General features: G+C 35.8%; 1 protein-coding gene across 12 annotated transcripts in view; it reads left to right on the top strand.

Moving 5' to 3' along the window:
* The window catches only part of WNK1 (WNK lysine deficient protein kinase 1), a 162,373-nt gene that overhangs the window by 77,077 nt on the left and 68,302 nt on the right, over nucleotides 1-16,994 (top strand). For all 12 annotated transcript variants that reach the window (XM_049624844.1, XM_049624849.1, XM_049624847.1 and 9 more), the window contains exons 3-4: nucleotides 10,756-10,976; nucleotides 13,663-13,820. In XM_049624844.1, coding sequence (XP_049480801.1) covers nucleotides 10,756-10,976; nucleotides 13,663-13,820 — 379 coding nt within the window. The remainder of the gene's footprint in view (nucleotides 1-10,755; nucleotides 10,977-13,662; nucleotides 13,821-16,994) is intronic.

The raw sequence follows: 16,994 nt of genomic DNA, 5'->3' as shown, positions 1-16,994 counted from the left end.
ATTCCTTTTTATGACTACATAACATTTTGTTTCATGGATATACCACAAATTTGTTTATCCATTTGATCTGTTTCCACCTTTGGCTATCGTGAATAATACTGCTATAAAACATGTGTGTATAAGTTTTTGAGTATATGTTTTCATTTCTTTTTTTTGTTTGTTTGTTTGTTTTTTGTTTGTTTTTGTTTTTGTTTTTGTTTTTGTTTTCATTTCTTTTGGGTGTATGACTACAAGTGGAATTGCTGAGTCATGGTAATTCTATGTTTAATTTTTTAAGGAACCATCAAACTATTTTTCACAGCAGCTGAACTGTTTCACATTCCCACCAACAATGTATAAGAGTTTCAGCTTCTCAATATCCTTGCCAACACTTGTGTTTTGTATGTTTGTATGTATGTATGTATGTATGTATATATGTATTTTCATAGCCATCCTACCAGGTGTGACATGGTATCTCATTGAGCATCTTGTCATGTGCATGTTGGCTATTTATCTTTGGACAAATATCTATTCAAGTCCTTTGCCCATTAAAAAAAATTTTTTTTTTATTGTTGAGTTGTAAGAGTTCTTTATTCTGTAAGCTAAACCTTTCTCAGTACATGATTTGCAAATATTGTCTCCCATTCTATAGGTTATATTTTTACTTCCTTGATAATGTCCTGTGATATACAAAGTTAATGTTGATGAAGTCCAACTTACTTGTTTTTTCTTGTTTGTACTTTTGGTGTTCTATCTAAGAATCTGTTGCCAAAACCAGGGTCATGCAAATTTATCCCTAAGTTTTCTTCTAAAACTTCTACAGGTTTGTCTCTTATATTTAGGTTGTAGTTTTAATTTTAAGTAAATTTTTGTGTGCAGTGTGGGATCCAACTTAATTCTATTGCACAGCGATGTCCAGTTATCTAGCACCATTTTGTTGAAGAGACTGTTCTTTCCCTATTGAATGGCCTTGTACTCCTGTCAAAAATCCTTGAACTATAGATCTATGGGTTTATTTCTGGACTCTTGATGCTATTCTTTTGGTCTACATATCTGTCCCTATAACAGTATCACACTGTTTTGATTACTGTAGCTTTTGTAATATGTTTTCAAATTCAGAAGTGTGAGTTCTCCAATTTTGTTCCACTTTTTCAATATTGTTTTGGCTATTTGGGGCCCCTTGCAATTCCATGTGAACTTGAGAATTATTTTTCCATTTCTGCAAAAAGGCTGATAGAATTTTGATTGTCAAATACAGTTATAGATACGTTGAATCTGTAGGCCACTTTGGGTAGTATTGTCATTAACTATATTAAGTTTTCCAACCCATGAACATGAGATATTTTTACATTTTATTTAGTTTTTCAATGGTTTTTTCTAGTTTCCAATGTTTAAGTCCTTTGCTTTGTTGGTTAAATTTATGCCTAGGTATTTTATTCTTTTGGATGCTGTTGCAAATGAAATTATTTTTTTAATTTCCTGTATAGGTCGTTAATTGTTGGTATATAGAACACAACTCATTTGTGCATGTTGATCTTGCACTCTTGCAACTTTGATGAATTCTGTTATTAACTCTAGTTGTGTGGGTTGGGGGCGAGAGTATGTGTGTTCGTTCTTTGGGATTTTCTATATATAGGATATTGGCATCTATAAATAATAGTTTTACTTCCCTTCTAATTTGAATACTTTTATTTCTTTATCTTGCTTAATTGCTCTGGCTAGAATTTCTAGTACAATGTTGAGTAACAGTGGTTATCCTTGTCTTATTCCTAATCTTACTGGGAAAGCTTTCAGTGTTTCACCATTAAGTACGATATAAGCTTTGGGTTTTTCATAATTGTTCTGTCATGTTTTCTCCTTATTCCTAGTCTGAGTATTTTTATCATAGAAAGATACTGGATTTTGTCTAATGCTTTTTCTGCATAAGTTGAGATGATCATAGTTTTTTTTTTCCCCTTTGTTCTATTAATGAAGTATATCATGCTGACTGATTTTTTTCTAAAATTGAGAGATACTTCCATTTCATGGATAAATTGCACATGGATAAATTCCATGTGGTCATGGTGTATAATCCTTTTACTGTGCTGTTGGATTCAGTTAGGTAATGTTTTCTTGATGACTTTTGCATCTATATTCATAAGAGATATTGGCATGTAGTTTTCTTGTGGTGTCTTTGCTATCAGGGCTGTACTGGCCTCATTGAATGACTTAAGTGTTTCCTCCTTTTCTACTTTTTGGAAGAGTTTGAGAAGGATTAGCCTTTTTCCTTTAAATGTTTGGTAGAATTCAACAATGAAACCATGTAGTCCCGGACTTTCCTTTGTTGGGAGGTTTCTTGAGGGAATGTTCCATGTGTTCTTGAGAAGAATATATATTCAACTGTTGTTGGGTGTCATGTTCCATATATTTCTGTTATGTCTAGGTGGTTTATAGTGTTGTTCAAGTCCTTTACTGCCTTAATGGTCTTCTGTCTAGATACTTTACCTGTTTTTGAAAGTAGGCTATTGAAGTCTCCAACTATTGCTATAGAACTGTGTACTCCTCCTTTCAGTTCTGTCTATATTTGCTTGGTGTATTTAGGAGCTCTGTTTGTGTATTATGTTTATAATTGTTATAATCTTCTTGAGAAATTGACCTTTTATCAATATATAATATTCTTTATCTCCTGTATCAGTTTTTTATTTTGTCTATTTTATCTGATACTAACATTGCCACCTCACTCTTTTGGTTACTGTTTGCATGGAATATCTTTTTCTGTCCTTTCATTTTCTGGGTGGGTCTTTGAATCTAAAGTGAGTCTGTTGAGACAGCATATGGTTGAATCGTGTATCTCCATTGTGCCATCTCTGTCTTTTGATTAGAAAATTCAGTCCATTTATACTTGAAGGAATTAGTGATAAGGAAGCAATTTTGCTAATTTTTTGGTATATTTTAATACCTTTTTTGTTCCTTGTCTCTGTTGCTGTTTTTATTAATTGATTTTTTTTTTATTGTACCATTTTAATACTCTTCTCATTTCCTTTGTACGTGTTTTTTAGATATTTTCTGGTGGTTACCTTAGGAATTACAATGAACACCACAAACAGTCTTGTTTGAAATGTTACCAGCTTAGCTTCAGTAGCTTCAGAATCTTTGCTCCTATTATACAGCTTTGCACCTCTTTTGTGTTTTTGTAGATTTTGCAAAGATGCAAATTGCATCTTTATTCATTGTGTTCCCATTAATTCAGATTTATAATTAGTGATTTATGTGTTTGCCTTTTAAATCATGTAGGAAATGAACAAAGGAGTTACAAACCAAAAATATGTTAATACTGGTTTTTATATTTAGCGATGTATTTACCTTTACCAGAGATTTTATTTCTTCCTAAAGCTTCAAGTTACTGTCCAGTGAGTGCCCTTTTGTTTTAGCCTCAAGAACTTGCTTTGCATTTCCTGTAGAGCAGGTGTTCTCACAACAGGCACCCCAGCTTTTATTTATCTGGGCATGTCTTAATATTGCCTTCATTTTTGAAGGATACTTGTGCTAGATACAAAATTCTTGGTTGATGGTTGGAAAACCCCTTTCAGCACTTTAAATATGTCATTCCTCTGCTTTCTAGCCTCCATAGTTTCTGCTGATAAGTTGGCTGATAGTCTTGTTGAGGATCTCTTGATCATGATGAGTTGCTTCTCTCTTGCTTTCAAGATTCTCTCTGTCTTTGGCTTTCAGCAGCTTGAGTGTAATATATCAGTGTGAATCTCTGTATCCTTCATGGAGTTTGTTGAGCTTCTTAGATAGGTAGAATCATGTCTTTTAGCAAATTTAGAAAGTGTGTGGCCATTATTTTATCAAATACTCTTCTCCTTTCTTATTTGGGTCTCCAATTATGCATGTTGATCAGCTTGGTGGTATCCCACAGGACTCTTAGGCTCTATTGAGTTTTCTTTGTTTTTCTTTTCTTTCTGCTCCTCAGACTACATAATTTCAATTGACATATTTTCAGGTTTGCATGTTCTTTCTTCTGCTTGTTCTGTTGTTGAAACCTTTTAGTGAATTTTTCATTTCAGTTATTTCATTTTTCAGACTTCTGCTTGGGTCTTTTTAATAATGTCTTTATTGGTATTCTCTGTTGAGCTAAAATTTCCTGTACTCTAGTATTTAGCAGCCATTGTTCTTAGTATTTAGTCTTCCAATTTTTTAGGATGGATACCATAATTAACCCTATTTAACCATGAGTTGGTTGTCAGTTCATATTAAATAATTCAGCTTTGAAAAGCTGATTAGGAGCTATGGTTATGAGGGCAGGACTTTTCAACTGCTAGGCTTTTCTTCAAGGTGATTGGGCATGCGTCAGCCATAATGAAGGACTTGGAGATTCTGTTATCAGGGAGAGCCTTTATTCAGTCAGTCAGTCAGTCAATCTTCTGCACTGATGGTATTTGGTTGTCACTTTTTTCCTATTGGTTAAGGTGGTACTTAACTAATATCCCTAGCTTTAGCACCACTTCTCATTGTCATATTTAGCTTTTCTGGGTTTAGAAATGTCCCGTTTATAGTTGTATGGGCAAATTGGATCTCTTCTTGTCCACAATCTTCCCTTTCAAATAGTGCTGTGGTAATCATGTATATACCTATGTCCTTATTTATTTCTGTAGAAAGGTTTCTAAAAACAAAAAGTGACTTAAAGTACAGTAAAACCTTGGATTGTGAGTAACTTGTTCTGCGAGTGTTCTGCAAGACGAGCAAACATTTCTAATAAATTTTAACTTGAGAAGCAACTGATGTCTTGTAATACGAGTTGTATGTGATGCTTGATCACAACTGAGCCAGTGGTTCTTGAAGTTAGCTTTAATATACAAGTGCTTTGGGCTACAAGCATGTTTCCAGAACAAAATATACTCACAAACCAAGGTTTTACTGTGTATGTGTAGTTTTATTTTAATTATATGTATATGTTGATTGAATTAAATGTAAAAAGAAAACTTAATAGTCTCCACTAGAAGTGGAAGTGACTTGGTTATTAACATTGTCTGAAATGTATGCTATATCGAAGGTTTTAAAATCCAGAATGTTTAAAAAAAATTTTAATGTTTATTTTTTAAAGAGAGAGCGAGAGAGAGAACGAGAGATGGCACTAGTGGGGGAGGGGTAGAGAGAGAGGGAGACACAGAATCCGAAGCAGGCTCCAGGCTCCGCGCTGTCAATACAAAGCCTGACGTGGGACTCAAACTCACCAACCTCAAGATCATGACCTAAGCCGAAGTTGGATGTTCAGCCAACTGAGCCACCCAGGCATCCCTAAAATCCAGTATGTTTAAAATTGAACTTCATGAAAATTAAAAATTTCTGTACATTGATATTATCGATAGAGTAAAAAGAGAATTCACAGAATGGAAGAAGATATTTGCAAATCATTTAACTCAAAAGGGATTAATGTCTAGAATATACAGAGAATTCTTAAAACTCGACAACATTAAACACAGCAAACAATCCTATTCAAAAATGGGCAAAGAAAAAAAATGGGCAAAGGACCTGGATAGACATTCCACTAAAAAAGATATACAAATTGGCCAAGAAACACATGAAAAAGATGCTCACCACGACTAGTTATTAGGGAAACACAAATCAAAATCACAATGAGATACCACCTGATTCATACCTGTTAGAATGGCTAGTATCAAAAAGACAAAACAAGTGTTGGCAAGAATGTGGAGAAAAGGGAACCATTGTGCATTGTTGGTAGACATATAAATTGATGTAGCCATTATGGAAAACAGTATGGGGTTCCTCAGAAATTTAAAAATAGAAATACCATATGATCCAGCAGTTTGACTTCTGGGTATTTATCTGAAGAAAATGAAGACACTAATTTGAAAAGATATATGTACCCCGTGCTCATAACAGCTTTATTTACAGCAGCCAAGCCATGGAAGTAACCTAAGTGTCCATCAGTGGAGGAATGAATAAAGAAGAGGTGGTGTGTGTGTATGCATGTATATACACAATCTGTATATACAATAGATTATTATATTATTCATCCATAAAAAAGAAATTTTGACATTGTGGATGGACTTGGAAAGCATTATGCTAAGTTAAAGAAGTCAGATAAAGACAAATACTGTATGATCTCACTTCTATGTGAATCTAAGAAAAATGAAAAATACCCAACAACAAAAACCAAACTCATAAATACAGAGAACAGATTGGTGATTGCCATAGGTGCAAGGATGGAAGTGGAATGTGTATAATGGGTGACGGTGGTCAAAAGGTACAAGCTTTTAGTTATAAAATAAGTTTTGGGGGGGGCGCCTGGGTGACTCAGCCAGTTAAGCGTCCGACTTCGGCTCAGGTCACGATCTCGCAGTCCGTGAGTTTGAGCCCTGCGTCAGGCTCTGTGCTGACTGCTCAGAGCCTGGAGCCTGTTTCACATTCTGTGTCTCCCTCTCTCTCTGACCCTCCCCCGTTCATGCTCTGTCTCTCTCTGTCTCAAAAATAAATAAACGTTAAAAAAAAAAAAATAAGTTTTGGGGATGTAATGTACAGCATAGTGACTATAGTTAATAATGCTCTATTATATATTTGAAAGTTGCTAAGAGAGTAAATCTTAAAAGTTCTCATCATAAGAAAAAATATCTGTGTGGTGATAGATGTTAACTAGACTTATCGTGGTGACCATTTTGCAGTATATACCAATCGTCTTGAAATCAATCATTATGTTGTACATCTGAGATAAATATAATGTTATATGTCAATAATATTTCTACTTAATTACCATAAGATCTAACACTTTCACTTGTGGGTTTATACCTAAAAGAATGAAAGCAGAGTCTCAAAGAGATATTTGTATACTCATATTTATAGCAGCATTATTCACAGTAGCTAAAAGGTAAAAGCAGCCCAAGGGTCCATTAAGGAAAGAATGGATAATCAAAATGTGGTATATATGTACAGTGGAATATTTTTTAGCCTTAAATGGTAAGGAAGTTCTAACATATGCTGTAATACAAGTGAACCTTGAGGGCGTTGTGTGAAGTGAAATAAGCCAGTCACAAAAAGTCACATACAAATATACTGTTTGATTTCACTTTATGAGTTACCTAGAGTAGTCAAATTCATAGAAACAGAAAGTGGAATGATAGTTGCCAGAGCCCAAATGGAGAAGGTTTTTGGGAATTACTGTTTAATGGGTATAAAGTTTCAGTTTTTAAGATGAAAAGAGTTCTGGAGATAGATGGTGGTGATGATTTTCTATTAGTATGAATTACTTAGTATCACTGTAAAATGGTAAATATTGGGGTGTCTGGGTGGCTCAGTCAGTTGAGTGTCTGACTCTTGATTTCTTCTCAGGTCATGATCCAGGGTCACGGGATCTGCACTGAGTGTGGAGCCTGCTTAAGATACTCTCTCTTGGGGCACCTGGGTGGTTCAGTCAGTTGGGCATTGGCTCAGGTCACGGTCTCATGGTTTGTGGGTTCAAGCCTCGGGTCAGGCTCTGTGCTGACAGCCCAGAGCCTGGAGCCTGCTTCGGATTCTGTGTTTCCCTCTCTCTCTGTCCCTCCCCCGCTTGCACTCTGTGTCTGTCTGTCTGTCTGTCTGAAAAATAAATAAAAATTAAAAAAAAAAAAAAAAAGATACTCTCCCTCTTAAGGGAGCCTAGGTAGCTCAGTCAGTTAAGCATCTGACTTCAGCTCTGGTCATGATCTTGCTGTTGGTGAGTTCCAGCCCTGCATCAGCCTCTGTTCTAACAGCTCAGAGCCTGGCTCTGGCTTCAGATTCTTTGTCTCCCTCTATCTCTGCCCCCCCTCTCAAAAAAGAAACATTTAAAAAATATTTTTAAAAAAAGATATTCTCTGTCCCTCTGCCCCTTTCCCCGACTCGCACGTGCATTCTCTCTCAAATAATTAATTAGTTAAATAGTATATATTATGTGCATTTTATCTTAACAAAATGGGAAATCCACTGTGTTGAATTTTCTCAAAAACTTGATACATAGGAAAAGAAATTTTTTTCTAATTTTTTTTTCAAATGTTTACTTATTTTTGAGAGACAGAGTGCACGGGGGAGGGCCAGAGAGAGAGGGAGACAGAGGATCTGAAGTGGGAAGTGGCCACTGCGCTGACAGCATAGAGCCGGATGCAGGGCTTATACTCAGGAACCGTGAGATCATGACCTGAGCCGCAGTCGGTCACTAAACCGACTGAGTCACCCAGGCTCCCTTGAAAAAGAAATTTTTAAAGAGCAATGTCCTTCATGAATATCAATGCAAAGATCCTTTATAAAATAATAGCAAATTGGATCCACCAATCCAATATATCAAAATCAAAGAGGGTATCACAAAGTTGGTTTAACATTGAATTAGTCAATGTTATTCACCACATTAACAGAATAAAGGAGAAAATTCATATGATCATTTCAAAATATGTGTAAAAGTATTTGACAATTCAGTATCTATTTGTGGCTGAAAACTCTTATTCAAACTAGGAATAGTGGGGAACTTCTTCAAACTGAGAAACAACTTCCACCAAAAAGCCTATAGCTAATGTTGAGCTTAACTGTTTCCCATGAGATGAGGAACAAAGCAAGAATGCTTTTTTTAACCACTTACATTCACTGTGGTTTTAGAGGCCCACCCACTGCAATAAAGCATAAATATAGGGAAAACTAGTATTACGGGCATAAAGATTGGAAAGGAAGAAATAATACCATTGCCCTTGATTGCAGATTATGTAATTGTTTACATAGAAAATTCCAGTGATTCTAAACAAATTTAATGAAGTTAAGAGATACAAGGTTACGATATAGTTACCTGTTATATTTTATATAATTGATCATTTTATAAATGATACAGACTCAACTTATCCCCAAAATTTTATTAAACAATTTTTCAGTTATACAGAAAAGTTGAAAGAATTACACAATGAACACACATATTCACTCCCTAGATTCTGTAGTTTATTAACTTGCCGTATTTACTTTACCACATATGTCCTTCTGATTATTCCCCTATCTTAATTTTGTTCATTCCAAAATAAGTTGTTGCATCAGTAATATTTCACATGTAAACACTTAAGTGCTCATTTCATTAGAGTTCTCATACTGTATTTATATGCTTTGTTTTTCCTTACAGTGAAATTTAAGTACAGTGAAAAGTGTAACAGTGGTATCATTCTGTGAGTTTTGACAAAAGCATTCACTCATGCAGTAAAAACTATTAAGTTATAGAACATTCTTATTATCTTAGTAAATGCTCTTATGGCTCTTCCTAGGTAGCCCTTCCTCACCCTTCAGAGGTAACTATGTTTCAATATTTGTTTAAACTATAAAACCAACTTTCACCATTAGTTTTCTTTGATTACCTCATCCAAGTGAAGTAGAATTTCATTTTAGTTCCTGTATTAGCTTTTTAGTTAAAACCTGTATGTGTGTGTGTGTGTGTGTGTGTGTGTGTGTGTGTGTGTTTTAAAACAGTTGCTGTGGAGATTGTGTTTATATCTGTAACTTTTCACAATAAACTTTGGGTTGATACTGTACAATTTCATGTAAAGTAAAGGAACCTTACACAGATAAAGTTTCAATTATCCCTAATACTTGTTTTTTATGCTATATAATTTTTATGTATGCTACATTCACATATTCTATAGAACCTATAATACAGTGTTATAAATTGTCCTTTAATTAGCCATACGTATTTTAAAGATAGCATGAGGCTAATGTAATATTTTATATCTTCATACTTTTCCTGAATATTTTCAGAAAAAAAGCCAATCCAGAAACTTTATCTTTCCCTCAGTGAGTAGCATCAGAAATCTCTGTTCCATTCGTTTAGCCATTAGCTGGGCTGCTTTGAATCTGCTGCTCCACATATACGTATTTCAGAGGTCAACCAGAGATTTGGGCAGAATGAATATGCAGGATTTGGGGCTTCTCTTCAGTATCACACTTCTCTGTCCTGTCCACTGGAACTCTCTGTGGTGATGAAAATGTTTTATATCTGTACTATCCAAATGGTAACCACTTGACACATGTGGCTGTTGAGCACTTGAAATGTGGCTAGTGCAGCTGAAAAATAGAATTTTTAATTTTAATTAATTTATATTTAAGTATATTCACATTTATTTAGTGAATACTATATTGAGCAGACTATCATGATAGAAAGTTCTGTTGGATAGCACTGTTCTAGCTGCTATGGTCATCTTGAACTCTGTCCTCCATTCCTCAGCTAATAAGGCTGTAGGCTTTTATTTAGATTTGAGCTGACCTACAGAATCAGGCAGGAGCCTTTCCTCAGCTGAGGAGATTTAGAAAATAGGAAACTCAAGCAGTGCTTTCTTTTTTCCCTAATATGAACTCCCTTCCAATTTATGCCAGATTTTGATTGCTCTCCAGAGCCTTGAGGTAGTTGTTTTTTGTATATTTTTACTACAGTTTATAATTATATCTGTATCTAGTAAGAATTATTCCACCATTTACCAGAAGTCAAACTCTATCCCTTAACTTTTATTTTTTATTTTTATATCTGTTTATTTTTCTACCTCTTAACTTTTATTTTAGTAGTGACCCAACTTTAAGGAATTCATTTTTTTGTGCTTTGTTATTAGAATTCATTTACCAACCACTTATTATCATCCTTTCCCCTTTAACTTTGCTAAAAGTATCACTAACCTTTAAGGTTACTGAATCTTAATATTGTAAATTTGATACTCCCATCTCAGATATGTTAGAATTTAATGGAATTCTTCAAAGCAGCAACCTCGTATCATTGATAACCTGTTTGGTATACTTTGCCTTCTCTAGGTATCTGAAAAGGTTTAAGGTGATGAAGATTAAAGTTCTAAGAAGCTGGTGCCGTCAGATCCTAAAAGGACTTCAGTTTCTTCATACCCGAACTCCGCCTATTATTCACCGAGATCTTAAGTGTGACAACATCTTTATCACTGGCCCTACAGGCTCAGTCAAGATTGGAGACCTAGGTCTGGCAACCCTGAAGCGGGCTTCTTTTGCCAAGAGTGTGATAGGTATGTTTCAGGTGTAGCTTGCATCCTAGCTGGGTTTCTGATATTCCTTTTATTTAGAAACTTGACCCTCTCAGAGCTTTTATTATGTGAAATAAACTTTCAGAAATCCATAGCTTGAACTCAGGAAGTGATCGTTTCTACTTATGAGATGTGGAGTTCTCTGTATGCTTCTAGAATCATCTTGAAGACTAACGATGTTTTGTAAAATTATGTGAAGTAATGTGAACTTTGTTGATAAAACCTTATGTAACTATCAATCTTACTGGGTTATCCTGTTGATACTTAGTATTATATAATTATGTATGTAATAAATATAGTTACTTTCCTATAAAGGAAACTGAATTTATATGCAGTTTAGTTTCTAAAAAAAGTATTAGATATATATTATTATTCAAAAGTATCTACCTGTTAAGACTTTATTTTAAAATGTGAAAATAAGAGTTCTGAAAGCTTGGTTTTCTCAATTATTTTCTTATAGTTAGCTTCAGAAGATATATCTGAAAGGAGACTTTTTTTCAACCTTAGTGGTATTTGGGGTTGGATAGTTCTTTGTTGTAAGGGCTTTCTTGTTCATTGTAAGATTATTTGGATGATGCCAGGAGCACACCACACCCCCTTTAAACTCATCTCCCCCCCCCCCCAACCCCACCAGCCAGTTGTTAAAACTAAAAATGTCTCAGGACATTGCAAAATGTCCCCTGGTAACAAAATTGTCCCCTCTTGTTGAGAATCACTGATAACAAAATTGTCCCCTCTTGTTGAGAATCACTGATCTAAAGAACAAGGCTGTCCTTTCAGACTTTCAACTACATGTTAGAGAGTTGCAGCTGGGAAAATAATTTAATGCTTATTATTTTGGTAAGCTTTCACTCTCTGAAGAGAACATGACAGTTTGAACACTTGAAATCACATGTACTTTATTCTCCCTCTCAAAGATGGCAACAACAGGGAAACCATTCATTTTTAAGTGGGCTAGAATTTTACGTGTTAATAAGAAAACTATATAATACCAGTAATGTATACATTCTTATCAAATAGTGTTCTCTTTAGAGGGGTACCCAGGTGGCTCAGTCAGTTAAGTGTGTCTGACTTCAGCTGAGGTCATGATCACACAGTTCATGAATTAGAGCCCCACGCCTGGCTCTCTGCTAACAGCTCAGAGCCTGGAGCCTGCTTTGGAGTCTGTGTCTCCCTCCTTCTTTGCCCCTTCCCTGCTAACACTAAGTCAGTCAGTCTCTCTCTCTCTCAAAAATAAGTAAACATTAAAAAAAAATAGAATATTGTGTGACTTGGATTAGGAATGCTGTTTTTTAATTTTTTTTCTTTTTTTTAAAATTTCTTTTGATTTTTTTTTTTTTTGACTTATTTTTGAGACAGAGACAGAGCATGAGCAGGGGCAGAGAGAGAGAGGGAATTCGAAGCAGGCTCCAGGCTCTGAGCTGCCAGCACAGAGCCCAACGCAGGGCTTGAACTCACGGGACCGTGAGATCATGACCTGAGCTGAAGCTGGATGCTTCACCGACTGAGCTACCCAGGCACCCCTGTTTTTAAATTTTCTTAATACAGATTAACAAGAAGAATTGGAAAAGTTATTTAAAGCTGAATTTCCTTTTTTGTCTTGTTATAGGAAAAGGAAACATTTATTTCTTTGACTTTTTAGCACCTTAAAAATCTCTAACCTGGGAGAGGTGTTTTTTTTTTCCTATTTTGCTTAAATCATTGTGTGTAAGCCTGTTCTTGGAAATATCCTATAATTTGAAGTACCCAGAATTAATTTCTTTGGAAACATTAGAAAACCTGGTCTATGGAATCACACGTGCTATGCTCATAACTCAGTCTGTATTTGACTTCTCTATTTGTGTGTGTTTGGTTTTTGCCTGTAAAATGTCCCTTACTATTTCTTTATATGCAGTAGGCTTATTTGTGTACTGCAGGTGGTATGGTAAGTCTGTGAAGAAAGGGGCTCTGGAGAGTGGCCTTTATAGACAATTACACTTTACTTTATTCTTTTAAAAAACACGGAATATTAGATTTTTCACTGCAAGGTCTCCTTAAAAAAGTGAAACTGATCAGGTGGAATGTTAATGGCAAAAAATTAGCCATGAATATTATCCTTGCATCTACCATACAGTAGGGGGCAGACAAGTATTTTGATCTTTTTTTAACTTGTCCTGTCTTACTGGTGCCATTATATCTCTATTTCTTTCTAGTCTCTTACCTTTTCCTTCCATTTGTTTTCATGATGAGTTATATTAATTTATCTCATATCCAAGTCTCTATTTTGACATTGTATAACAGTAATCCGTTTGGAACAGTAAACAGACACTTGACCCTGTTCCAGTTTCTTTTATGAAGGCCATGCAGCAGAAGATCTATAAGATACTTGGTGGGACAGACTAAGATTTTCTTCCTCCTCCCTGCTCCTGCCACTCTACTCTCTCTTCCCTCCCCTTCCATTCCATTCCCTCTCCTTCCATTCCCTTCCCTCCCCTTCCATTCCCTTCCCTCCCCTCTTCCCTCCTTTCTTCTCTCCCCTCTTCCCTCCCCTCTTCCCTCCTCTTCTCTCTTCCCTTCCGTTCCCTCCACATTCTTCTCTCTCACAGGTCAACCCCTCTGCTTCTCCCCCAGGTGAGTAACATCTGTAGCTTCTGCTCACATTAAATCTGAATTGTTCTTTTAATTTAAGGTACCCCAGAGTTCATGGCCCCTGAGATGTATGAGGAAAAATATGATGAATCTGTTGATGTTTATGCTTTTGGGATGTGCATGCTTGAGATGGCCACATCTGAATACCCTTACTCAGAGTGCCAAAATGCTGCGCAGATCTACCGTCGAGTGACCAGTGTAAGTCTTCCCCTAAATGATTATTGAGCTTAGGTCACATCTGAAAAGGAATGCCAAGGTGGATAACATCGAACATGCAAAAGGAAACAATGGTAGAAAGCACACTCAGTTGTTGGGGGAAGAGGGAGTTGAAAGATTTTATTTCTCTGATTTAGTGAGAGCAAAAATAAAGATCAGAAAGTACCACTATATTCTGGATCCTCCTTGCCTTCATTTAAACTTTTCTTTTGAGATATATTTAAACATACTGTCATTACTAGTTTTCAACCCCCTGTTTATTCATCTAAGTTCTCATTCCTTCCCACCATAAAAGGTTTTATCTGAATTAAAAAGTAGTGCTCTTAAGTTGCTTTGTTCACAGACTTTTCCTTAAATGTTTTAAAATTTATTTATGAATTTATTAAATCATTTATAAATACCACAGGGTTTAAGGCCTAACAGTAATTTCTGGATCATCTAATAATACCCTAACCTATTAAAATATTTCCCGTTATATCGGCTTATAGTCAGTGTTTAAAATAGGGCCCATTGGGGGGTGGGGGGGGAGGGGAGGGTGGGTGATGGGTATTGAAGAGGGCATCTTTTGGGATGAGCACTGGGTGTTGTATGGAAACCAATTTGACAATAAATTTCATATATTAAAAAAAAATAGGGCCCATCAACATCCACGGAAAATATTTTACTGTTACGTTTCTCTCTTTTTTTAATGTTTTTATTATTTATTTTTGAGAGAGAAAGAGAGAGAGTGAGCAGGGGAGGGGCAGAGATAGAGACACAGAATCCGAAGCAGGCTCCAAGCTGTCAGCACGGAGCCTGATGTGGGGCTTGAACCCGCAAACCATGAGATCATGACCTGAATCGAAGTCAGATGCGCTCAACCAACTGAGCCACCCAGGCGCCGCTGTTACGTCTCTTAATGTGTAACTATTATCCCCTACTTTTTTTTTGTCTCAGGCTGGGTAGGGCAAGAGAAATGTAGTAAACGTAGTTAGTTTAGCCTTCAGAGAATTCTAATTAAGTATTGTAATCACTATTCCACAGTTTTGCCCTTAGAAAGTTCATCTGCTTTACCTCTTAGAGTTCTGTGAATTTCAATTTTAAGTCTTTTATTCTTATTCCCCTTTCTTCCCCCAGTACCTAATAATTTACATCATCATTTTTTTCCTTTAAGGGTAAGATGGGCTATTTACTGGGTAGTTCCCCCTGTATTTTATTTAGAATTCTTGAAACCTCAAGAAGTATATTTGATTTCTTGGTTTTTTTACTCACTAGTTCCTATTTATCAGGTTCTTGGTTCAAAATAACTCTTAGATACAAGCCTTCTTCATTGCCATTGTCAGAACTCTAATACTTTTACTTCACACCTTACACTATCATCTTGAAGTAGTTAACGTTATGAATTTGTTTTTCTGCTTCACTTGAACTAGTTGAACTTTCTTGCTATTTCTTTTTGGTGTAAGGAACTTAAAATGATACCAGTTTGCTTGTGAAAACATGTAGAAATTCTTATTATCTTTACTATTCCTTACTTTTATCTAAACACCTTTTTAAGTCAGGCCACTTCTCTTTTTATTGTCTTGCACATATGCCACATCCTTCCCCTTTTCCTGTCCCATTTGTACATGCCATTTACATTCTGTACATGCTCTTATGCTATCCAGTCAGTTCTTATACTGTATTTAACAGACTTCCCTAACAAAATTTTTTCTGATGGTCCTCACTGAATAATGATTTCTGCCTTCTCTGAGCTGAGCTTCTCAACTGATTGGAATCATAGTTTTATTTGTAATTGATTATTTTACTTATGAGTTCAAAAATTGAATTAATATAAAGCATTTAAAATGATGTTTAGTGTTATATGTATAAGTACTTGCTGTTTATTTTTATTGCTTTATATTCTTTAAAATTTGTGATCTTATCTCTACAAAATATTTCTGTTTAACTCTATTCTTATCTTTAGTACCTGTTAGTATCCCATATATAAAATAAGTCTCCAGTGCAAATACATGTGACATTTTCTGGATCCCTGTTACATGCCAAGTCCAGAGTAATTAAAGATGAATAGTATACATAGTCCCTGTCTTCAGAAAATTAGCTCTAATATAGAAGACCAGTGTATAAGCAAACAGTTGTAATTACAGTATGATGATAATAGCTTATTGGCTGTTTGTATGTCTTTTTTTTTCTTTTGGAACAATGCCTATTCAGATCCTTTGCTCATTTTTTAAAAAAAAAAAATTTAACATTTATTTATTTATTATTATTTTTTAATGTTTATTTATTTTTGACAGAGAGAGAGGCAGAGAATGAGCAGGGGAGAGGCAGAGAGAGAGGGAGACACAGGATCCGAAGCAGGCTCCAGGCTCTGAGTTGTCAGCACAGAGCCTGATGCGGGGCTTGAACTCACAGACCGTGAGATCATGACCTGAGCTGAAGTCGGATGCTCAACCGACTGAGCCACCCAGGCGCCCCAACGTTTATTTATTTTTGAGAGAGAGCAGGGGAGGTCAGAGAGAGAGGGAGACACGGAATCAGAAGCAGGCTCCAGGCTATGATCTGTCAGCACAGAGCCGAATGCAGAGCTCAAACTGACGAACTGTGAGATCATGACCTGAGCCCAAGTCAGACGCTCAACCGACTGAGCCACCCAGCCACCCCCTTTACTCATTTTTTTAATTGGGTTATTTGTCTTTTTATTATTGAGCTGTATGAGTTCTTTGTATATTCCAGATAGAAGTCCTTTGAGATAGATGATCTCTAATTATTTTCTCCCATTCTGTCAGTTGTCTTTTCTCAATAGTGTCACTATCTTGCTAGTACCCTTTGAGGTACAAAAGTTTTTCATTTTGATGAAGTCTGGTTTATATATTTTATCTTTTGTTTTGCTCACGCTTTTGATGTCATACCTGAGAATCCATTGCCAAATCTCAAGTCATGAACATTTACCCCTATGTGTTTTCTTTCGGGAATTTTATAGTTTTAGTTCTTTTTTTTTTTTTTTTTTAATGTTTTTATTTATTTTTGAGACAGAGAGAGACAGAGCATGAGCAGGGGAGGGGCAGAGAGAGAGGGAGACACAGAATCAGAAGCAGGCCCCGGGCTCTGAGCTGTCAGCACAGAGCCCAGAGCGGGGCTCGAACGCACAGACTGTGAGATCATGACTTGAGCTGAGGT

The sequence above is a fragment of the Panthera uncia genome, chromosome B4 (genome assembly GCF_023721935.1).
Source record: "Panthera uncia isolate 11264 chromosome B4, Puncia_PCG_1.0, whole genome shotgun sequence".
Lineage (NCBI taxonomy): Eukaryota > Metazoa > Chordata > Mammalia > Carnivora > Felidae > Panthera > Panthera uncia.
The sequence above is the reverse complement of the archived record's forward strand: the minus strand, read 5'-3'. Positions and strand labels throughout refer to the sequence as shown.